At 47.4% G+C, this 24,487-nt stretch overlaps 1 protein-coding gene across 1 annotated transcript in view; it reads right to left on the bottom strand.

Moving 5' to 3' along the window:
* ros1 (c-ros oncogene 1, receptor tyrosine kinase) overlaps window positions 1–4,965 on the bottom strand; it is a 400,619-nt gene extending 395,654 nt beyond the window's left edge. The window contains exons 1-2 of the mRNA XM_072513469.1: window positions 4,836–4,965; window positions 191–247 (exon numbers count right to left, since the gene is read on the bottom strand). Of these exons, the coding sequence (XP_072369570.1) occupies window positions 191–247; window positions 4,836–4,955 (177 nt within the window). The 5' untranslated portion in view covers window positions 4,956–4,965. The remainder of the gene's footprint in view (window positions 1–190; window positions 248–4,835) is intronic.
* Between the last annotated feature and the right edge of the window lie 19,522 nt (window positions 4,966–24,487).

Genomic DNA, 24,487 nt, shown 5'->3' on the forward strand with positions numbered 1-24,487 from the left:
GTCTTACCATAATGTAATATGACCATTAAACTGTTGAGTCAGTGCTTATGTGGACACGTTTGGGTAGTAAAGGAATGCCAATCATGCAGACTTCAAACCAAGTCTTTCTTCTCTCAGGCTAACCACATAGTTGTTGTTGTAGGTTGTTTGTAGCAGGTTTAAATAAAAAACATTGTTCATTACAACTCACCAAAGAGAGTTTTCTTTCAACATTGCATCCCCAGTGCAAGTCTCTGGAATGATGTTCCTGAAAAAGGAAAAAGGTTCATCAGCTGATAAATTTATGAATAATAATTTTAGTTACATATTTTATTGGCTTTTTCCCCTCTTTTTGGAATAACTGGAATTACTGTCAATGAAGCTGAAAAAAAAATAAAAAAAATAAATCGATAATAATACCCAATATTCTTAAGGCGATAAATTGTCACTGTATCAATATAAATAATAAACATTCTCTTCTTCCAACCAAGGTATTCATGAATTATGACACAAGCGATTTATAAAATCTAATTGCCCTGACAGGGAAATATATGTCTGTCAGGAGCAATAATTTATGAAAAACACAAATCAGAGCTGGTTGAACTCTTGGGCTTAATATTCTATCAAAGCCATCAATGGCATGGTGGCACAGTGGTTAGCACTGTTGCTTCACAGCGTCTGGGTCCCAGGTGCGATTCCCTTCTTGGATCACAGTCTGTGCGTAGGCACGTTCTCCCTGTGTCTTCTTGGGTTTCTTCCGGGTGCTCCAGTTTCCTCCCACAAGTCCCGAAAGATGCGCTGTCGGGTGAATTTGGATATTCTGAATTAGTCTGGTGTACCCGAACAGGCGCCGGAGTGTGGGAACTTGGGGCTCTTTACAATAACCTCATTGCAGTGTTAATGTAAGCCTACTTGTGACAATAAAGATTATTAAAATTAAATCTTAGTATTAATCACCATAAAGATCAAGGAGGGTTTTACGTGCCACATGGGGGTCATGTGGTCTTCTCGACTTCTGTTCAGCTGAGGTTGCGGGGATCTGCCTGATGGTTAATAATGAAGTGTGGTGTAGTTCCACCAGTAGGTAATAGTGGAGGTGCAGGGTTGGTGGACTTTCCTTTTTTTAAATTTTTCCAATTAAGGGCCAAGTCACCTACGCTGCACATCTTTGGGTTGTGGGGGTGAAACCCACACAGGCACGGGGAAATGTGCAAACTCTACACAGCCAGTGGCCCAGGGCTAGGATCGAACCCGGGTCCTCAGCGCCATAGGCAGCAGTGCTAACCATTGGACCACTATGCCACCCGTTTTCAGTTATTGTGATTTGCTGAGTCACTGGATTTTGACTAAGGGTAGCTGCTAAGTAAAGATTCCTCTTTGCAGTATCCGACCACATAATTGGGATGAGTGAGTAAATATTTTAAGTGGCGGATAGGGTGTCAATCAAGTGGGCTCCTTTGTGCTGGATGGTGTTGAGCTTCTTGAATGTTGTTGGAGCCACACTCATCCAGGCAGGTGGAGAGTACTCCATCATACTCCTGACTTGCACCATGTTGGTGCAGTCAGGTGGTGAGTTACTCACCACACAATTCACAACATCTGACCTGTTTTTCCAACCAGAGTAATTAGATGGCTGGTCCGGTTCAATTTCTGGTCAATGGAAACCGCCAGGAAGCTGCTGATGGGGTTCAGAGATACAGTATTGTTGAGAACAAAGAACAAAACAAAGAAAAGTACAGCACAGGAACAGGCCCTTCGGCCCTCCAAGCCCAAGCCGACCATGCTGCCCGACTAAACTACAATCTTCTACACTTCCTGGGTCCATATCGCTCTATTCCCATCCTATTCATGCATTTGTCAAGATGCCCCTTAAATGTCACTATCGTCCCTGCTTCCACCAACTCCTCCAGCAGCAAGTTCCAGGCACCCACTACCCTCTGTGTAAAAAAAACTTGGTTCGTACATCTACTCTAAACCTTGCCCCTCGCACCTTAAACCTATGCCCCCTAGTAATTGACCCCTCTACCCTGGGGAAAAGTCTCTGACTATCCACTCTGTCGATGCCCCTCATAATTTTGTAGACCTCCATCAGGTCGCCCCTCAACCTCCGTCGTTCCAGTGAGAACAAGCAGAGTTTATTCAACCGCTCCTCACAGCTATTGCCCTCCATACCAGGCAACATCCTGGTAAATCTCTTCTGCACCCTCTCTAAAGCCTCCACATCCTTCTGGTAGTGTGGCGACCAGAATTGAACACTATACTCCAAGTGTGGTCAACTAAGGTTCTGTACAGCTGCAACATGACTTGCCAATTCTTATACTCAATGCCCTGGCCAATGAAGGCAAGCATGCTGTATGCCTTCTTGACTACCTTCTCCATCTGTGTTGCCCCTTTCAGTGACTGTGGACCTGTACACCTAGATCTCTCTGACTTTCAATACTCTTGAGGGTTCTACCATTCACTGCACATTCAATACCTGCATTAGACCTTCCAAAATGCATTACCTCACATTTGTCCGGATTAAACTCCATCTGCCATTTCTCCACCCAAGCGAGACACGACCTCCCCTTCACAGAGTATCAAGGGAGATGGTTAGATTCTCTCCCCATCTGCTCAAGGGTCATTAGGGATGTGCAACAAATTTGGTCCTTGTCACCAACATCCAAATCTCAAGAAGGAATTTTTTAAAAGATGGTCACTGCCTGGCGCGGTCACTGCCTGGCACTTGTGTGGCACAAACACAATTGAGCATTACTGCGACTATTGCAATGTTTTCCTCATTTTAAGAAAACATTGCCAAAACAGATGACCCTGCTTTTTCTATGACAAATAGAACAAAATGCACAGAATTGTAAATAAATCTCACTCATTTTATTTCCGGTCGCATTTCAGCAGCTTTGCTGTGAATTTGGTGCAATAAATTCTGGTCAATTTAGTCTGAAAAGCAACATGTTTCTGTGCAGACACAACAGAGAGTTACTTGACTATTCAAAAGTTATTTTACCCACATACATATTATGGATCCATTTCCAATTTGTTAATTCCCTTGACCATCGTTATCAGGATATGCTAGCTTCAGGAATTACTGAGTCTGGCGGGGTGAGGAAGATAATAGGCTTTAGTTACACACACTTGTCCCAGTTATGCTGCAAAACAGCACAGAATGTGCAGCCACATTCCAGAGATAGCAACCGTTGGTAAAAGAAAATCATTCTGTTTATACCACTGTGCCAATTCATCAAAATGAAGGATAAGAGAGCCACTCCCATGCTCCCACTCCTACCCTAGTCATACATGCAAGATGCACGAGATTTGCAGTACTGCATTTATGGCCGAATAACTGTTTGTTTAAATCAGATAGAGTCCAGCACTTCATTTTAGAGCAGATTTGAACCTTATAATAGAGCAAATCTGAAAAACCTTTAGACCCATTGGGATTCTTTTTCTGGATGGTGAGGTATTACGATTTGATTTGTGCGGTCACATTTCACTCCGTGGCCTCTGATATTTGTGCACGGTAGCACATGGGCGACACGGTAGCACAGTGGGTAGCACCGTTGCTTCACAGCGCCATGGACCCAGGTTCGATTCCCGGCTTGGGTCACTGTCTGTGCGGAGTCTGCATATTCTCCCAGTGTCTGCGTGGGTTTTCTCCGGGTGCTCTGGGTTCCTCCCGAAAGACGTGCTGTTAGGTGAATTGGACATCCTGAATTCTCCCTCCATCGACCCGAACAGATGCTGTAGTGTGGCGACTAGGGGATTTTCACAGTAACATCGTTGCACTGTTAATGTAAGCCTACTTGTGACAATAATAAAGATTATTCTGGTGCTCACTACACAGATAATAATAATCTTTTAGTGTCACAAGTAGGCTTATATTAACACTGCAATGATGTTACTGTGAAAATCATAAGACCATTCCAATGAAAGCATGTGAGCTAACTGTTAGCTAGCATGCCTCAGAGTGGGATAGGGCCCTCAAGAAAAGACAGAATGACAAAAAGCATGCAGGCAACAACCAATATGAATAATTGAGTAAAGGGCTCAACGGCACAGGACAAGAGGACACAAACACATTTAGCTCAGTCCAGTCTGAGGAATGCAATAAGGCTATTTTCCCCTCCCATGGTACTTTATGCACTTAACAAAAATACCTGCCGAACTACACAAACAACAAATCAAATGACTGATTTAAAAAGAATTAAAATGCTCGGAATTGTTGATCGCCACCGATTTAAGCGTCGCTTTAGTGAACACCAATGCCTTCAACGCACTTTAAAAGCCTCCCGTTGCTCGGATAATTAAAAAGGAGGAGAGCTGGTGCCAGCCCACGTACACGAGAAATAAATGTCTCTCAAAATTAAATTCTTCACTGAACTAATTTCATTGCCACACAGACCCACATGCGGCGACCCAGCGCCTCACAAGATGAGTCACAGTGGGGCTGTGGCGAAGGGGCTCCAATGAACTTCAAATCTCAGTGTTCACACCATCGCTTTCATTCGTCCTTCTTCACTGGGCACAAGGAAGAAAAGAGTTCAAGGAAAATTGACAGGAAATATAACGCAGGTCAATTTTAAGTATTTCCATGTAAATTACGATGGTAAAACACCAAGGTTCAACTTGCCCATGGTTATTTGGTGAGAGATATGTATGCACATGGGAATATGTGCACGCAGTCCTGGCAGTGCAAACTGTCAACACGGCAACTGTCAACGTTAAGCAGTCCTCCAAGGGAATATTGTAGACTGTTACAATGCCCTGTCGCTCCTATCCTCTCCCTCAGATCCCTGCCTGTCTATCTCTCGGTCTGCAGGTGCAAGCTCTGTATTTCATCTTGATGATATAATACTCACCACACTATTATTGCAGCTTTCGACACAGGCATTCTTCACCCCGCTCCTGGTGCCCTGGCAAAAGCTCAATAAGGTTACAGAGAGCAGAACTTTTCTCAACTTTCCCTCAACTTGCTGCATCTTCCTCGCCGCAAAGTCGCCCTGCTCTACCTGGGCGGGGCTCCGCCCCATGACGTCGACCAAGGCGCTTATGATTGGTTGGGGTGAGGGCGCTACCGGCCCGTCTCGGTATTTCATTGGGTGTAGTTCCTGTCATTCAGATCTGAAGCCCGCCCTCCGGCGCAGCCAGGCCAAATTAGTCCACGACTTTCCCGTTAGCTTCTTCATTTTCCCTTCTTGATATTCCACACCCTGCCCCAGGCGCACTGTCGTCCTCCTGTCATAACCAACGCCGCTTGTTGACCCTTCAATATTTAGGGAAAATTATTTTATTTTTAAAAAGCTATCCATTTCTAGCCAATTAATGGCGTGATGATATTTTGGATTATGTCCAAAATGTCAAGGTTTAAATTTACATCCATTTGGAGCCTACTTTAAAGAGATTATTTCACTTTATAAATATTCTTTTAAATCCTGGTATTCTGGTGAATCTGCACTGCACGTCTTTCGGGACTTGTGGGAGAAAACCGGAGCACCCAGAAGAAACCCACGCAGACATGGGGGAGAACGTGCAAACTCCACACAGTGATCCAAGGCAGGAACCGAACCCAGGTCCCTGGCACTGTGAAGCCACAGTGCTAACCACTGTGCTACCATGCCGCCCATATGAAATGCAAACAAGAATGTATATAGTATTACAATCCCGGACCAGACCCCAACAGCGGCTAGGATACTGAACAAACCTCAATATTCTATTTTAAGGAAGGGATGCCTCACTCCAGGAGCGATTATACAAAGAAATAGGGATATGGGGCGGGATTCCCCACTCCCACGCCGAAGTGGCCACGCCGTCGTGAACGCCGGCGCCAACCCGCGCATGCGTGGTTGCCATCCTGTCCAAATCCGCCCCGCAAGAAGATGGGGGACGGATCTTGCGGGGCCGCGGAAGGAAGGAGGTCCTCCTTCAGAGAGGACGGCCCGACGATCGGTGGGCACCGATCGCAGGCCACCCCACATTCAAGGTGAAGCCCGGTGCAGGATCCCCCCTTGCCCCCCCACAGGCCGCCCCCCCAGCGTTCACGCACCGCCCACGACTGCAGCGACCAGGTGTGGATGGCGCCGGGGGGAACCCGCCGTTTTGGCCTGGCCGCTCGGCCCATCTGGGCCTCAGAATAGCGGGGGTGCCGGAGAATCGCCATTTTGGGTGTCTCCGGCGATTCTCCAGCCTGCGGCCCGCAAAACTCTACCGGGCCGTTCCTGCCACTTGGGAGAATCGCGGGAGAGCGTCGGACCGGCGTCCCCGGAAATTTTGGCGGCCCAGGCGATTCTCCCAACCGGCGCGGGAGTGGAGAATCGCGCCCATGGTATATTGAAACAAACTTTATTATTAACACAGTATTACCATACCTTTAACACGACACAAAAAAAATAGTTTACCATTACCCCTTAAACAATGCTAATCAATACAGTGACAGGACAACCCTTAACCGCTATCTTTACTTCCACCAAAACAACACAACCATTTCCGATCCCAATCCATTTTAAAATACAGTTAGCACTCAGGAATACTTGCTGGACAGAGATGACTTGAGACTCCACTTTGAGAAAGAGATCTTTAAAGAAAAGACCTGACCCGGTCAGAACAATGCAGGATCTCTAGCTGAAGTCTTCAGGAACTGTCTTCATAGTTTCTTTTCCAGCTCCAAACTGAACTGCCTGCTTTCTAAAATGCTTGGCACTCTGTTCCTCCCATTCATTACATAACCTTACCAAGCTGAAACACATTGGGCGGGATTCTCCATTTCAGAGACTAAGTGCTGACGCTGGGACTTCTACAACCATGGAAGTGATGCCTGTCCCGGAGCAGTTCAGGATCCGTTAATGGGCTAGCACCGGCGCCATGTGGAATTAGTGCAATTCCAATGAAAAATGGTGTCCCATTTGATGGGGTTGGGATTGGCGCTCAAGAGGCTGACAACTCCACTCCCCACACACAGTCATTCCAACCAAAAAGATGGCAGCACGAAGAGTGGCACCCCGGATCGCAGATGTGGAGGTCGAAACCCTCAAGGATGCCGTGGAGGAGAGGTGGGGCACCCTGTTCCCCGGAGTGGGAAGGTGCCACCCGCTGCTGTACATTTGGCCTGGGTGCAGGTGGCCAAGTCGTGAGTGCCATTGGTTCCACTGCCAGGATCGGTCTACATTGGGGAACCAAGTGAGCCCTCTGTGGATTGCAGTATCCCTCTGGCAAGTGTGGTGCCACCACCACACTACACACACTCCCACCCCCACCTCCCCCACATCCCCCACCACTCTCACAGCACCTACACACCACCCCAACCCATGATCGAACCATGCGCCATGTCTTGTGCCTTGCAGGATTACCTGGCAATGAGGCGGGTCCTTCTGGTGTTCCCACCCCTGGCCACAACCCTGACAAACGTCCAGCGACAAGGCAGCAACAGACAGTGAAGCCAGCCCCCAAATGCCAGCCTGCAACACCCCAGGGCAGCAGACTGGGGAGCAGCGACTTTCCTTCACAGCTGTCTCCAACGCCCTCCACCATCCCAGAGACACTCACCTCGGTTAGGCACTTTAGTGAAGAGGCACCTGGGGCACTGTATGGTGCACGCCACACACGTGCAGCGGTACATCAGGTGGAGTTAGAAATCCCCAAGGGGGCAGACGGTCAGAGGGCAGGTCGGCCCCTGGGATTAGCTGCGGTCCAGACAAAAATTGGGTTTCTGGAATGGCCAGTCCCATCGATAATGGAGGTGCAGACACAGAGTCAGGGAGTACATGAGGGGCTGTCAGTAAACACCCAGCGCCTGCAGGTACGGTTGAAGGAGTCAAACAGCCTGCAGGGGCAGGATCCGGTGCTGACCATGCGTAACAATACCGTACTGGTGGCGTCTGTGGTGGACATCTTGGAGGCAAAGGATTCAGGCCATGGGCCAAGATGTCCAAGGCCTGAGGCACTTCGCTCAGGTCATACCCCCACCCCAAAGAGTAGTCCGGGGGCCATCAGGCACCCGAAGAGAGAAGGTGATGGGGCCAGTGCTGGTGAACCCGAGAGGTGCTGGAACACCACAACGCCTTGGACTCCCTCCCCCATCCGTTCCTGGCATATCTGCTGGGCAGCAGGCAGAACGGAATGGCACCACACCACCGGCCGCTCAGAGGAGGCCGCCAAAGGGCATCCAGGTCACAGGGTGGCATTCGCAGCAGACTGCTTCCACAACTGATGTACCGCGAGGGGTTACATCTAGACATAGTATTAGGGCCTGTAAGGCCAGAAAGATAGACACCAGTTAAGTTGGCAGGGTGCAGCACACAGGATAGGGTTAGGGCTAGGGCACAGACTTTTATAGACATGTTCATCTGTTATGTTCAAAATTAACACCTGACCACAAACACTCCACTCTGCCTTGGTGCTCTGTCAGAAGGGTGTGAGGGATGGGCTGGGCTGGCAATGGGTGGACGTTGGAGTTGGGCACGGGCCAGGGCACCCAGGGCCACATCGTCCGGCTACCTCAACCCCTCCCTTTCAATACCGCCCCCCCCCCCCCCCCCCCCCCCACACCGCGCCCCGTCCCCTCCTCCACTACCCCAAGGGTTCGGTGGGACCAGGTGATGGAGTGGCCTGCTCCCATGCTGGGATCACTTAGGTGGATTGTGGAAAGTGCTACCATGGGCAGGAGTCAGACATTGTCGAACGATGCAGAATACCAGAGCTCATCACAGAGTGAGTTATCATCATCCTCCATCCAAGGACCAGACCCACTGTTACTGCCAACCCAGGGCCTGCACCCGTAATGATGCATGTAGGAATCACAGAGAGAGTTGCAGGTTGGGTGGGGGTAGAGCAAGGAGGGTGGACATGGGAGGTGGTGGTCAGTTGATTGGGAGGGGAGGTGGGGGTGTGATGGGATGTCCATGCTGCTGGTCAAGCCCCCAGTCAGAGAACCTAGAAGCAATTAGAGTGTCCCATGTGTGGCGGCCCTGGTGCACACATTGTGCGGCCTACTGTGCATGCGCGGGCCCTATGCTCTGCCCATCCTGGACATCATCCACATCCTCCTCCTCGGGCAAAGCCTGGCATCCAAACCCCTCCTCCAGAACATCACCCCTCTGCTGCGTGATGTTGCAGAGGATGCAGCAGGCCACGGTGATGTGGGAGACTCTCCTCGTGCTATATTGAAGGGCCACTCCAGACTGGTCCAGCCTCCTGAACCATATCTTCAGGTTCACGGCCCTGGTCGCGGCAGCAGGATCATTGCAGTGGGTCTCTCCATTGGTCTGTGGCTTCCGTATAGATGTCATCAGCCACAACCATAGTGGATAACCCCAAGAACCAACTCCAAACCCGGGGTGTTTCTCTAAGGTGTCGGGATCTGTCGAGTGTGCCAGGATGAACACGCGCAGACATTCATGATATGCATCGCATGGTCACACACCAGCTGCACGCTCATTGAGTGGTACCCCTTTCGGTTTGAGAAGGCCGGACCCTCATGCGCCAGTGCTCATAGTGGGGGCATGCGTCCCGTTGATCATCCCCTTGATCTGGGGCATCCTAGAGAGGGTGATAAACCCCACAGCTCAGGCATCGTGATGGGCTTGGTCCACATTGAATTTGAGAGACTGGTTTAGCACAGTGGGCTAAACAGCTACCTTGTAATGCAGAACAAGGCCAGAAGCACGGGTTCAATTCCCGTACCAGCCTCCCCGAACAGGCGCCGGAATGTGGTGACAAGGGGCTTTTCACAGTAACTTCATTGAAGCCTACTTGTGACAATAAGTGATTATTATTATTATATATTGTGGCAACTGGGCATATACGGTGCCTCCAAGACGGCACGGATGCACTTGTGCACCAAGGTCTGCGAGATCCCAGACAGATTCTAACTCAGCACCCGGAAGGTCCCCGTGGCAGAAACGGTCCTACACAAATGAATCATTTCACACTTCTATGTTAAGTTTTATCAGCTGTGTGTCTACTAATTTCATCAGCCTATGCCCTCTTGAAACCTGCTATTACCCTCCTCAGTGCTTACTGCATACCCAGCTGGCCAAAAAGAGCAGTGATCCCAGCACTGGCCACTGGGGGTCACCACCACACACTTCTCTCCAGGCTAAAAAAATGACCATTCCCCATGACTTAGATTCATGGCCCTCAGCCACAAAATCCCTAGAGTGCAGAAGGAGGCCATTCAACCCATCAAGTCTGCACCAACCCTTCGAAAGAGGACTCTACCCATGTCTACTCCTTAATCCATCCCCAGCCCAAACCCCATAATCTAACCTGCACATCGCTGGACACTATGGACAATTTATCATGGCCAATTCACCTAACCTGCACATCTTTAGACTGTGGGAGGAAACTGGAGCACCCGGAGAAAACCCACGCAGACACAGGGAGAACATACAAACACCACACAGACAGTCACCCGAGGCCGGAATTGAACCCGGGTCCCTTGCCCTGTGAGGCAGCGGTGCTAACCACTGTGCTGTCCCTTTTTCAATTTCATGTCCACCTCAAAGCCCCTCTAATTGCACGATGAACTTCTATTTTGTTAACAAATCTTTTGAAAGTCCATATCAAGAACTGGATTACCCTCTCTGTTACTTTATCAAATGATTTAATACTTTTAGTAAAATATTATTGCTTTTAAATAATCCATGCTGGGTCAATTTATTAAGCTATAGTTTTCCAGCAGCCAATTAGTTGGATTATTGGCTCCAGAGTTTTCACCACCACCGATGGTAGGTTGATTAGCTATAACTTCCTGATTTATCCCTCTGTCATTTTTTGAACAGGAGTGTAAGATTTGCAAATCTCCAATACCCTGGTACCACTCACATATCTAAAAAGGGTTGGAAGATTGTGGCCGGGGTGGGGTTACTGGGTTAAGGGGATAGGGTGGAGGCTTGGACTTAGGTAAGGTGCTCTTTACAAGGGCCGATGCAGACTCGATGGGCCGAATGGCCTCCTTCTGCACTGTAAATTCTATGATTCTATGAATTGTTTCTGGCCCTGCCGCTGTTAGGAGCATCGCTATCTTACGCAAATCTGATTGATCTCCTAAATTTACTGCAGTAGGAAACAGATTAAATTATTGTTTAAACACACGCCAGTTTCTGTCCACATTTCCAGGAAATCTGAGACTCATTGGTGGCTTCAACAACTCCATGTTTGTTAGTTCTGGCAGTCTGCAAAATCTTCAAATCTCTGTGGACCTTGTGGCAGGCTGATAGTTTTTTTTTCAGTGTTTCATACCATCGAGCCCTGGTACCATGTAAGTTCTTGTTGGATGGCCTGATTTATATTATAAGAACACTTGTAGCTAAAGCTAACACTATAAATGATTTATTAACATTAAATGTGGGTCAACTATATACAAAATGACAGATGAATAACAGTATTAATATGCAGAAGCAACCTTTCTTTTCCATATTTCCAGTTAGTCTGAGGTCACCTGACTCAACACTATGTGTTTATATCACGCTTACAGAAGGCCGAAGAGTCCATAGATCATTTCATCACTGATTTAAAGTTAAAAACTAAAACCTGTAATTTTTATGTGGTCCACGATTCAGGACCATATTGCATTTAGTGTGAATAAAAATAAGCTGAGGGAACGGTTGCTGAGGGAATCGGAGCTGTCTTTGGAACAAACAATTAAGAGTTGTCAGGCTCACGGAACAATAGGTGGGAGAATGTCTGGCGCCAGAGGTGGGGGCCACCAAGCTAGCTGGGCGGGTTAGCTCACGGAAGCGTAGTGGGGTGTGAGCAGATGTTAGACTTATCAAAGAGGTTGATTTACATTGCGCTGTTACTGGGGGGGGGGGGGAGAGGGGGGGGAAATGTTCTGCTGATGAGGGAGGGACTGTTGCTGAGGGACAGAGAGGAGGTCGGGGGCAGAGGCTGCCTGGGGGCGGGCCGGTGGAGGCGCGGGGCGCGGGCTGGAGACTGGCCCAAGAAAGGTGATGGCCGATCGGCGAAGGGGGGGGGGGGCAATGAGCCCCCCAACTAGGCTGATCACCTGGAATGTACGAGGGCTAAATGGGCCAGTCAAGAGGGCACGCATGTTCGCGCATTTGAGAGGACTGAAGGCGGCCATGGTAATGCTGCAGGAGACGCACCTTAGAGTAGCTGATCAGATTAGGTTAAGGAAAGGTTGGGTCGGACAGGTTTCTCACTCGGGACTGGACTCGAAGACTAGAGGGGTCCCGATCCTGACCAACAAGCGGGTAGTATTTGAGGCGGGAAGAATAGTTTCGGATGTGGGAGGCTGGTACATTATGGTCAGTGGGAAATTGGAGGGGGTGCAGGTGGTACTGGTAAATGTGTATGCGCCAAATTGGGACGATGTGGAGTTTTTGAAGAGGATGCTGGGGAAGATACTGGACCTGGATTCGCATAAGTTGGTCATGGGAGGGGACTTCAACACAGTTATTGACCCTGGTTTAGACCAGTCAAGCTCAAAAACGGGCAGGGTGCCAGCAATGGCAAAGGAACTAAAAGGGATCATGGAGCAGATGGAGGTTGGATCCATGGAGATTTGGGCAGCCAAGGGTGAAGGAGTTTCCCTTCTACTCACACGTGCATAAAGTGTACTCCCAGATTGATTGATTTATTCTGAGCAGGGCCTTACTGATGGGGGAGATGGACATGAGGTACTCGGCGATCACAATCTCAGACCATGCTCCACACTGGGTTGACCTACAGGTTAGTAAAGACAGTAACCAGTACCTGCACTGGAGGTTAGACGTGGGTCTCCTAGCTGACGAAGAGGTGTGCGGGCAGCTGAGGAATTGTATTCAGAATTACCTGGAAGTCAACGACACAGGGGAAATTTTGGCAGCGGTGGTCTGGGAAGCATTGAAGGCGGTGGTTAGAGAGGAGCTGATCTCGATACGGGCCCACAGAGAGAAAGTAGACAGGGCAGACACAGACCGACTGGTAAAGGAGATACTACAGGTCGACAGGAGGTATGTGGAGACCCCAGAGGCAGGACTTTTAAGGGAACGGCGGAGGCTACAGGCGGAGTTTGGCTTGTTAACCACAGGGAGGGCTGTGGAGCAGCTGAGAAAGGTGAGGGGGGCGATTTATGAGCATGGAGAGAAGGCCAGCAGAATGCTTGCACAGCAGCTTAGAAAGAGGGAGGCTGCTAGGGAGATAGGGAAAGTAAAGGATGGAGATGGGAACCTGGTTGGAGATTCAGCAGGGGGTGAATAAAGTGTTTAAGGAGTTTTATAGTCGGCTGTATGGGTTGGAACCCCCAACGGGGCCGGAGGGGTGAGGCACTTCCTAGGGGGGCAAAGTTTCCCGAAGGTGGACAGGGAGCTGGTAGAAGGGCTGGGGGCCCCGATCGGGTTGGAAGAGATAGCGGAGGGTCTGAAGGCCATGCAGTCAGGTAAAGCCCCGGGGCCGGACAGGTACCCTGTGGGGTTCTATAAATAGTTCTCTGGGATATTGGGGCCGTTGTTGATGAGGACATTCAATGAGGCGAGCGAGAGAGGGGTGCTTCCCCCAACGATGTCACAATCCACGATTTCGCTGATCCAGAAGCGGGACAAGAACCCGGAGCTGTGTGGGTCCCACAGGCTGATATCCCTATTGAATCTGGACGCCAAACAGCTGGCCAAAATGTTGAGGATTGTGTTCCAGATGTTATTGGGGAGACCAAACGGTGTTTGTTAAGGGAAGGCAGTTGGTGGCCAATGTAAGAAGGCTATTAAATGTGATCATGATGCCCCCGGACGGTAGGGAGGTGGAGGTAGTAGTCGCAATGCATGTAGAGTAGGCCTTTGATCAAGTAGATTGGGAATATCTGTGGGAGGTACTGGGACGGTTCAGATTTGGGCAGTGCTTTATTGACTGGGTCAGGTTGCTGTATCAGGCTACTTTGGCGAGCGTACGGACGAATAGGACAACATCGGACTATTTTAGGCTGCATCGGGGGACGAGACAGGGGTGCCCCCTCTCCCCACTGTTGTTCGCATTAGCCATAGAGCCGCTGGCAATTGCACTGAGAGCCTCAAGGGGCTGGAGGGGGCTGGTCTGGGGGAAAGGTTGGAGCACAGAGTCTCGCTTTACGCAGACAACCTGTTCCTGTATGTATCGGACCCAGCAGAGGGGATGGAAGAAATCATCAGGATTCTGGGGGAATTTGGCCAGTTTTCGGGGAAAAAAATATATTTGGGGAAAAATTAGATGTTTGCGGTCCAGGCGAGGGGACAGGAGAGGCCACTGGGGGAACTGCTGTTTAGAGTGGTAGGGGGAAGCTTTAGGTATGTAGGCATCCAAGTGGCGTGGGCATGGGAACGGCTGCACAATCTGAATCTGGCCCGACTAGTAGACCAAATGAAGGACGATTTTCGGAGGGGGGACGCACTCCCGCTGTCACTGGCTGGGAGGGTGCAGACGGTGAAGATGACGGTCCTCCCGAGATTCCTGTTTGTGTTCCAGTGTCCCCCCATCTTTATCCCGCGGTCCTTTTTTAAACAGGTCAGCAAAGTGATCACTGGCTTTGTATGGGCGGGCAAGACCCCGCCAGTAAGGAGGGGGATGCTTGAGCGGAGCCGGGGAGAGGGCGGGCTGGCGCTACCAAACTTCAGTAACTACTATTGGGCGGCGAATATAGAAGTGGGTGGTGGGGGGAGGGTCGGCATGGGAGCGCATGGTGTCGGCTTCATGTAAGGGCACCAGCTTAAGGGCGTTGATAACGGCACTTCTGCCATTCCCGCTGGCACCGTACTCCACCAGCCCCGTGGTGGCGGTGGCCCTGAGAGTCTGGGGGCAATGCAGGAGACATGTGGTAACAGAGGAAGCATCGGTCTGGTCCCCAATCTGTAATAATCACCGGTTTGCCCCGGGAAGTATGGATGGGGTGTTCCGGATATGGGAGAGAGCAGGGATTGAGAGGATGGGGGATATGTTTATAGAGGGGAGCTTTCCGAGTGTGAGGGCGCTGGAGGAGAAATTTGGATTGGTGAGGGGAAACAAATTCAGGTACCTGCAGGTGCGGGACTTCCTACGCAGGCAGGTATCAACCTTCCTGCTCCTACCACCAAGGGGGATACAGGACAGGGTAGTTTCCAGAGGGTGGGTGGGAGAAGGGAGGGTCTCTGACATTTACAAAGAACTTATGGGGTCAGAGGAGATGCAGACTGGGGAGCTGAAGCGCAAGTGGGAAGAGGAGTTGGGAGGAGAGATTGAGGATGACCTTTGGGCGGACGCGTTGAGTAGAGTCAACGCGTCCACAACATGTGTCAGGCTCAGCCTGATACAATTCAAGGTCGTTCACCGGGCTCACATGATAGTGGCCCAGATGAGCAGATTCTTTGGGGTGCAAGACAGGTGTGCAAAGTGTGCGGGAGGGCCAGCGAACGATGTCCACATGTTCTGGACATGTCCAAAGCTTAGGGGATTCTGGCAGTGGTTTGCAGATGTCATGTCCACAGTGTTAAAAACAAGGGTGGCACCGAGTCCAGAGGTGGCGATTTTCGGGGTGTCGGAAGATCCGGGAATCCAGGAGGAGAAAGAGGCAGACGTTCTGGCCTTTGCTTCCCTTGGTAGCCTGGAGATGGATATTATTCGCTTGGAGAGACTCAAAGCCCCCGAAGTCGGAGACCTGACTATCGGACATGGCGAGCTTTCTCTGTTTGGAGAAAATCAAGTTCGCCTTGAGAGGGCCAATGTTAGGGTTCGCCCGGAGGTGGCAACCGTTCGTCGGCTTCTTTGCAGAAAATTAATCGTCAGCAGAGGGGGGGGGTTAGTTTAGCTTAGAGTAGGGGGTTAATAAAGGTGGGACCTTTAAGGGAGGAAGACGGCTTTTGCACTATGTTTATAGATTCATGTATATTGTTTATTGTGTTGTCACTATAAAACCAAAAAATACCTCAATAAAATGTTTATTAAATAAAAAGAGTTGTCAGGCCCGCTAGCAGCACAGCATTCTAAAATGTTTCTCAGTAATAGCGGCATCTTCTTGGAGGAAGGCACTCCGGTTACCGCCCTTTTTCCAAAAAGACGGGAGACTTCTGAAAAAAGGAGGGAACGTTTCTGCAGCTCCTTGCATACCAACAATCAGGTTAAAGATTAGGGGAAAGTATTTCTGTGCAAAAGATGTGGTCAAAGGCAAATTAAGGCAGTGTCCAGTGTTTGGCGAGTTTTGTTCCAGGTGCAGAGAAAAAAATCACTTTGCTCAGAATTGTCACTCGAAGCTCAACCCCAGATCAGTCTCCAGTGATGAAACAGCATTGTCTGTTGGAGTAATAACAGAGAAGAAGAATTTTTTGGAGACATCAAAAAATTCTCCAGCACTTGAAAAAATGCAAACTGACACTCCATTTAAAATAAATGCAATTGATGGGGACAAATGGGTGCTACCACTTGAAGTGAACGGTACAGTGGTCCAATTGAAGTTAGACACTGGTGCCAAAGCCTATTTAATCAGCATGACTGATTTTAAAAATCTGAAAGTTCAGCCGATTAGAAAAAATCACAAAATATCTCTGAGAGATTATAATGGCTCAAGCATATGCTTGTGACCTGAGTGTGGTGGTGGAAAACACAGTTTATTCCATCCCATTCTGTATTGTATCCAAGGGCTTGGATTCATAATTAGGTGATCAGTTCTGCAAAGAATTTAATTGAGGAATACAAGATGATCAGAGGATTAGATAGGGTGGACAGTGAGAGCCTTTTTCCTCGGATGGTGATGTCTAGCCGAGGGAACATAGCTTTAAATTGAGGGGAGATAGCTATCGGACAGATGTCAGAGGTAGGTTCTTTACTCAGAGAGTAGTAAGGGTGTGGTATGCCCTGCCTGCAACAGTAGTGGACTCGCCAACACTAAGGGCATTCAAATTGTCATTGGATAGACACATGGACGATAAGGGAATAGTGTAGATGGGCTTTAGAGTGGTTTCACAGGTCGGCGCAACATCGAGGGCCGAAGGGCCTGTACTGCGCTGTAATGTTCTATGTTCTATGTTCAAAGAGGATGCCAGACCTGTGATACAGGCACCAAGAAGAGTACCAGCACCTCTTCAGGATCACCTGAAAAAGGAGCTCGATAGAATGACAAAATTAAAAGGGATCAGAAAGGTAGAAGAACGTACCGATTGGGTAAACTCCGTGGTTTGTGTAAAGAAAAAGAATGGTGAATATCAAAAGAGAACATTACCAAATGTCAAAGCGTGAGGAAACCACATCTGAGATGGTTAGTGTACAATTTTTCTTCCCTATGGGTGCTAAGGGGCTGTTGGGTTTGCTGGAGTGAGATTCAGAAGCCCCTCCATCCTCTCCACTGACTTTCATGGATTCTCACAAGTGTCTCCACCATGCTGTTGATGACATGAATCATGAAGCTCACACCTTCAGTTATGCAATGCAAGACCTGAACCACGGAGTGGACAACCCCACCATGGAGTGCACATCCTGCACCAAGGTCTCCAATACGGACGGCACCCTTACAATGTTGGCCTCGTTGCATCGGAGTGAGATGACCGAATCCAGGGGCACATCACTTGACTGGGGACCAGCAGAGTCCTGGGCTCCAGCATCCCTCTAAATACCAGGTCCTTGGAGCATCACTGCAGCCGTCTGCTGTGGATCATCAGCTGTGAGCTGCTCACCAGTGAGTGACCCAGTAGCCTGTCTACTACTTAATCTCACTGAGGTGCGAGTATTTGCACTGGTGGAGGGTGTGGGTGACAGCGGTGATGCCTCTTCAATGCTCATCTCCGAGCTGTTTCCCTCAGAGATGCTCTGGCGTATGATTTCCAGAGGGCAAGAGGATTGTCCGGGCTGTTTGACTGATTGACCTGCAAGGGAAGCGAGATGGCATTAGAGTAGGAGGAGCATAAGGATAGAATTAACTGACTTGATGTGAGGCTGGTGCTCTGGCTGGATGTGTTGTGGGCTCTCACTTTTGTCTTCCTGCATTGGTTACCTGTCCCCTTATGGAGGACTGGCGTTTACTATCGGCACAGCCTCCCAAACAGGATTGGTCACCTTGCTGGCTGGCAGTCTGCCCGTGCGAGGGTAGAGGATGTCACCCATCTGCGCCACCCCCTTCAGCAGCTTGGTGAGGGCTGCCTCTGAGAATCATGGGGCTGTCTTCCCGGCTGCCAACTCCCCGATTGGACTTGGAACAAGTACTAGGGAAGTGTTTAAAAGGAGCTCCCCCACTGATTGTTGAGATGAAGTAATTCCGGGTGTGCGAATCAGAGGCAGGCCACTACGGGTACGGCGTGAAACTTGTCCAAAAAATTTTTTTTTTCCAAAGTAGCCTGAGACAGCACCTTCCAAATCCATGACCACTACTATCTAGAAGGACAAGAGCAGTAGAACCTGGTGTGGTAGTCGGTATTAGGGATATTACGGTACCCAGGTTGATGCTGTAAGACCATTGGTGTGGGAGGTACCTGAGACAGCAATATCATTGGTGAAGCCTGCCTGCTGGTTCCGCCCAGTAAGGCGGAGTATAAGAGCCTGTGTCTCCCTAGCAGCTGCATTCTGTACCTGCGCTGCTGGGGCAAACATATAGTCCAATAAAACCTTCAATTGTCATCCCATGTCACTTCTGGAGTTATTGATCGAGCATCACCTGGGAACACCATCACCTGGAGGTTCCACTCCAAGTCACTCACCACACTGACTTGGAAATATATCACCGTTCCTTCACTGTCGCTGGGTCAACATCCTGGAACTCCCTCCCTGACAGCACAGTGGGTGTACCTACACCTCAAGGAACACAGTGGTTCAAGAAGGAAACTAACAATCACCTTCTGAAGGGCAACTAGGAATGGGTAATAAATGCTGGCCTAACCAGTGACACCCACATCCCGTAAGTGAATTTTTAAAAAGATACGGCGATTTTTCTCACCGACAGCGCCAGTAGGATTCACTCCGGTTTTCTTGCTGAAACCGACACTTTCAACAAATATCGAAATTAACGCGCATATTCATTTTGCTAATCTTATTTTCATTTTCAGTTCGTCCATGTACTTTTGCTGTCTACTTTGAGTCTCCAGTGAATTATGAGCCTAACATTTATCATCCGCTTTTCTTTCCTTTTAATCTTTACATCTTTAGTCATCCAATGAGTTCATAAGAACATAAGAACATAAGAACTAGGAGCAGGAGTAGGCCATCTGGCCCCTCGAGCCTGCTCCACCATTCAATGAGATCATGGCTGATCTTTTGTGGACTCAGCTCCGCTTTCCGGCCCGAACACCATAACCCTTAATCCCTTTATTCTTCAAAAAACTATCTATCTTTATCTTAAAAACATTTAATGAAGGAGCCTCTACTGCTTCACTGGGCAAGGAATTCCATAGATTCACAACCCTTTGGGTGAAGAAGTTCCTCCTAAACTCAGTCCTAAATCTACTTCCCCTTATTTTGAGCTACCTTTAGCCCCATTAGCTTGCCCATCACCACCTCCTTGGTGATAACAATCCTCTCAAGGTCCTCACCTGTCATAGCCTAATTTCCACCAGTCACTGGCATGTTATTTGTGTCTTCAACTGTGAAGACCGACCCAAAAAACCTGTTCAGTTCCTCAGCCATTTCCTCATCTCCCATTATTAAATCTCCCTTCTCATCCTCTAAAGGACCAATATTTACCTTAGCCACTCTTTTTTGTCTTATGTATTTGTAGAAACTTTTACTATCTGTTTTTATATTCTGAGCAAGTTTAGTCTCATAATCTATCTTACTCTTCTTTATAGCTTTTTTTAGTAGCTTTCTGTTGCCCCCTAAAGATTTCCCAGTCCCCTAGTCTCCCACTGATCTTTGCTACTTTGTATGTTTTTTCCTTCAATTTGACACTCTCCCTTATTTCCTTAGATATCCAAGGTCGATTTTCTCTCTTTTTACCGTCCTTCCTTTTTGTTGGTATAAACCTTTGCTGAGCATTGTGAAAAATCACTTGGAAGGTTCTCCACTGTTCCTCAACTGTTTCACTCTCAAGTCTTTGCTTCCAGTCTACCTTAGCTAGTTCTTCTCTCATCCCATTGTAATCTCCTTTGTTTAAGCACAAAACACTAGTGCTTCATTTTACCTTCTCACCCTCCATCTGTATTTTAAATTCCACCATATTGTGATCGCTCCTTCCGAGAGGATCCCTAACTATGAGATCCTGAATCAATCCTGTCTCATTACACAGGACCAGATCTAGGACGGCTTGTTCCCTCGTAGGTTCCATTACATACTGTTCTAGGAAACTATCGCGGATACATTCTATAAACTCCTCCTCAAGGCTGCCTTGACTGACCTGGTTAAACCAATCAACATGTAGATTAAAATCCCCCATGATAACTGCTGTACCATTTCTACATGCATCTGTTATTTCTTTGTTTATTGCCTGCCCCACCATAATGTTACTATTTGGTGGCCTATAGATTACTCCTATCAGTGACTTTTTCGCCTTACTATTCCTGATTTCCACCCAAATGGATTCAACCTTATCCTCCATAGCACCGATGTCATCCCTTACTGTTGCCCGGATGTCATCCTTAAATAACAGCACTACACCACCTCCCTTACCATCCACTCTGTCCTTCCGAAAAGTTTGATACCCTCGGATATTTAACTCCCAGTCGTGACCATCCTTTAACCATGTTTCAGTAATGGCCACTAAATCATAGTCATTCACGATGATTTGCGCCATCAACTCATTTACCTTATTCCGAATACTACGAGCATTCAGGTAAAGTACCCTTATGTTGGCTTTTTTACCTCTGTTCTGAATCTTAACACCTCGATCAGTAACCTCTCCTAAGTTATATTTCCTCTTAACCTTTCTCCTAATTTTCCTTGTCGTTGAACCCATATCTTCATGTAACAACCTGCCGCGTCGCTTACCATTAATGTTTTCACTTCCCGTTTTATTTCTTTTAGTATTCCTGGTCCTATTCACTGAGCTCCCCTCAGTCACTGTACCTTGTACTGTCACCCTTTTTGATTTTTGACTGTGGCTTCTCTGCCTTACACTTTCCCCCTTACTGCCTTTTATTTCTGTCCCTGTTTTACTACCTTCCAACTTCCTGCATCGGTTCCCATCGGTTCTAACTTTGCATGCCCTTCCTTCCACTTTGTGGAAATGTGACTAGTCTGTATCCGTACTCTCTCCATTTTGAGGCCCCTCCCATTGTTCACTCAATATTCTTTTACCTGCCAATCATTGATTCCAATCCAGAAGCTCTTTCAAATCATGAAGATTAGCCCTCCACCAATTGAATATTTTCACATTTAACTTTTCCTTGTCCTTTCTCATAACTATTATGAAACTAATGGCATCTCAACACTGATTCCCAAATGCTCCCCACAATGAAACATGATCTAATTGGTCCAATACATTCTCCAGAACGAGATCCAGCACTACTTTGCTGGAAACAACACTGATCAAGAAAGTTCTCTGCACGTATTTCAGGAATCCTCACCTCTCTTTGCATTTTCGAGTTTGATTTTTCCTAATCTACATTAGGATATCTGAAGTCCCCCATTCTCAATACTCCAAAGTTTTTGTGTCCTGTTGAAATTTTCCGACAAATTTTCTCCTCAGATGTTGCCAGGAATGTTTGGTGTTCATTCCTCTATTTATTTGAGCCAGGCCAAATGCCACTATATCATATTTTCGTGGCTACTTGGTGCCTACAACTAACTAACAATATTTATCTCGTTCAGTGTACTTGTATTAATGCACTCCATCTTCATCTGCCCCACATTTTCCTGTTGATTCCTTCTATTTATTAAGTGCTTTGCTTCTCCCAATTCTCACTGCATCTTGCATCTCTTTCTCAATGGTTCATCTCCTGCCAAATTAGTTCTCCCACAGGACCAGCAATGAGCTGAGGCTGCTGGAGACCAACAATATTATGGAAGTGGACTGGGTGACCTTAGTGATGGAGAAGATATGTCATTGGCTATATCAGTGGCCAAATGGGTCAGCTCTTCTCTGCGTCAAACCATCTAAGTTCTCCTTCATGTCACACATGTTGTATCTGTAAAATCTCAGATACTTTTTTTTTTTTTTCTTGTGCATGTTCATTTATTCAGCATTCATTACAACCCATCTCCAGTGTAAACTTACTTTGCGGAACAGTTCATGAAAGACAATAATTGCTTGAAAAGCTGCTTGAACATTAGAATAGACAACTGATTCACAGAAAATGGACAATACTAAACAAAATATTTTCGGACTACATTATATTTATAAAATAAAATACTATCAAGCTCATTTGCATCATATACAGTGATCTACAATATTGAGATAATTATTTTTTGAATGTTTTAAAGCAAAATAATCAAACTCCTGAGATGTGAGTGTACAGGAGAAATCGACTTGTTCTTTTGTTCTTAGATGTTGTTGAGAGCATCAACTCCTGGAAGAACTTTACCTTCAAGCAGTTCCAAACTAGCTCCACCTCCAGTACTCACATGGCTGACTTTGTCTTCAGTATTCCACTTGGCACAGCAAGTGGCTGTATCTCCACCACCAATAATAGAGATACAACCTTTCTCGGTAACTTCCACAACCTTGTCCATAACTCCCTTAGTGCCACTGGCAAATTTATCCCACTCAAACACACCGACGGGACCATTCCACACAATCAGCTTGGCTCTGCCCACAGCAGCAAAAAATCTCAGATACTTCAACCAATGTATTCATCAAACATTTTATCCAGGTGCCCTTATTTGTGAACAAGGGACAAAGCAGGTTCACGGTTTAACACAATTTTATCCACAATTCTCTCACTCAACAAAGTACGACTCAGACTCACAGCTAAGCTTTAGCTTTTATCCACACTTAGTGAAGGAGGCTGGTCAGGCTACGATCTCTCAATGTGGATATCTTGTCTGTGCTTCGAAACCCAGTGTCCTTTCTTCTTGCGGTAGTTGTGCCTGGGGGACTCGCAGGTTATCGCTGAAGATCTGTCCAATCTTCCTTCCTTTATACTGGTCTGCTAGCAATGAGTCATAGATATGCGCCCACAACTGGTCATTGTCCCAGCCAGGCCCCAACTCATTATTGAGAAAAACAGGGTACTCCTATTTATCCAGGTTGATTCAATTAAGACCCGTTGTCCTCTGAAGCATCCTTGTCTGACCAGCCTTCAGCCCATTGTGGAGTCCGATGGCTTCTTTTGAATGTCCTTCATCCTGCTGCAAAGTTGATCACCTGTGTCCGAAAATTCATTACATATTCAGAGCATGGTCTTGTTCTTTTGTGTGAACGTGAGTGGATAATCACAAAGCCCATATAGCGATAACAGGTTTATGTGTTGACTTGAGTGCTCTTGCAGATGGCCAATATCGATTCCAGCCAGTGCCTCGTGTGGCAGTGTCTGTTCCTGGCCTATGTGTCTTGTCAGTCTGTTTTCAGTAGCACACACATCCTGCTAACTCAGACAAATACATATCTGTTCCTTTATCATGGGTGAATCCTGTATTTCCTGAGAGTTACTTCACCAAATGAACTGGAAGAAGGTAACCCCCCATCACTGTCTTAGGAGCTCGTTTGAATCCTAAATGACTATTTAACTTTCAGAAATGTACAATCTGGAGGTTCTTTAACAAAAATTATATATTTATCCTTTGCTTTTTCGAACATGAAGTTTCAACAATCAGTTCAACATCCCGTGGTTCTTTTCTCTTCGCCATGAGAGTTTGTCTTTTAGATTTCATATACATTTTGCCCCCAAACCTCTGGAAGTGGAATCTTATATTTATTTATAAAATAGTCTCGCAACCTCCATAGTTTATCCTCCATGTGTAGATTTAATTTGTATTCTGGATTATGTTATCATTTACATAATATCAAAGCATGGTGATGAATTTTACCATTTCACAAATGCACATAAATTACTTGTCAAAACTATAAATTTTCACATTTAGAATTGAAAAGATGCTCTCCGCATAATGGCACAGACATAATTTGTCCTTATTAGGTTGTCGCACTCTGTAATGTTTGTGTGACATTGATTCACTGTAAATATTGGTCATGAATAAACAAGGCATTATATTATAAAATGTATCTCTGACAAAAAAAACTCACCTCTTGCAGGAAGAATAATTTTAATGTGCTTACGTATAGGATAGAGCAGAGAAGGCTGAGGGGGGACCTGATTGAGGTGCACAAACCTATGAGGGACATAGCTAGGGTGGATAGGAGGGTACTTTTCTCTTTAGCAGAAGGATCAATAACCAGGGGGCATAGATAATAATAATAATCGTTTATTGTCACGAGTAGGCTTCAATGAAGTTACTGTGAAAAGCCCCTAGTCGCCACATTCCGGCACCTGTTCGGGGAGCCGGTACGGGAATTGAACCCCCGCTGCTGGCATTGTTCTGTATTACAAGCCAGCGATTTAGCCCACTGTGCTAAACCAGATTTAAGGTAACGAGCAGGCGATTTAGAGAGGATTTGAGGGAAAATCTTTTCACCCAGAGGGTGGTGGGAATCTGGAACTCACTGCCTGAAGCCTGGTAGAGGTGGGAACCCTCAGAACGTTTAAGAAGCATTTAGATGAGCGTC

This window comes from Scyliorhinus torazame, chromosome 8 (assembly GCF_047496885.1).
Source record: "Scyliorhinus torazame isolate Kashiwa2021f chromosome 8, sScyTor2.1, whole genome shotgun sequence".
Lineage (NCBI taxonomy): Eukaryota > Metazoa > Chordata > Chondrichthyes > Carcharhiniformes > Scyliorhinidae > Scyliorhinus > Scyliorhinus torazame.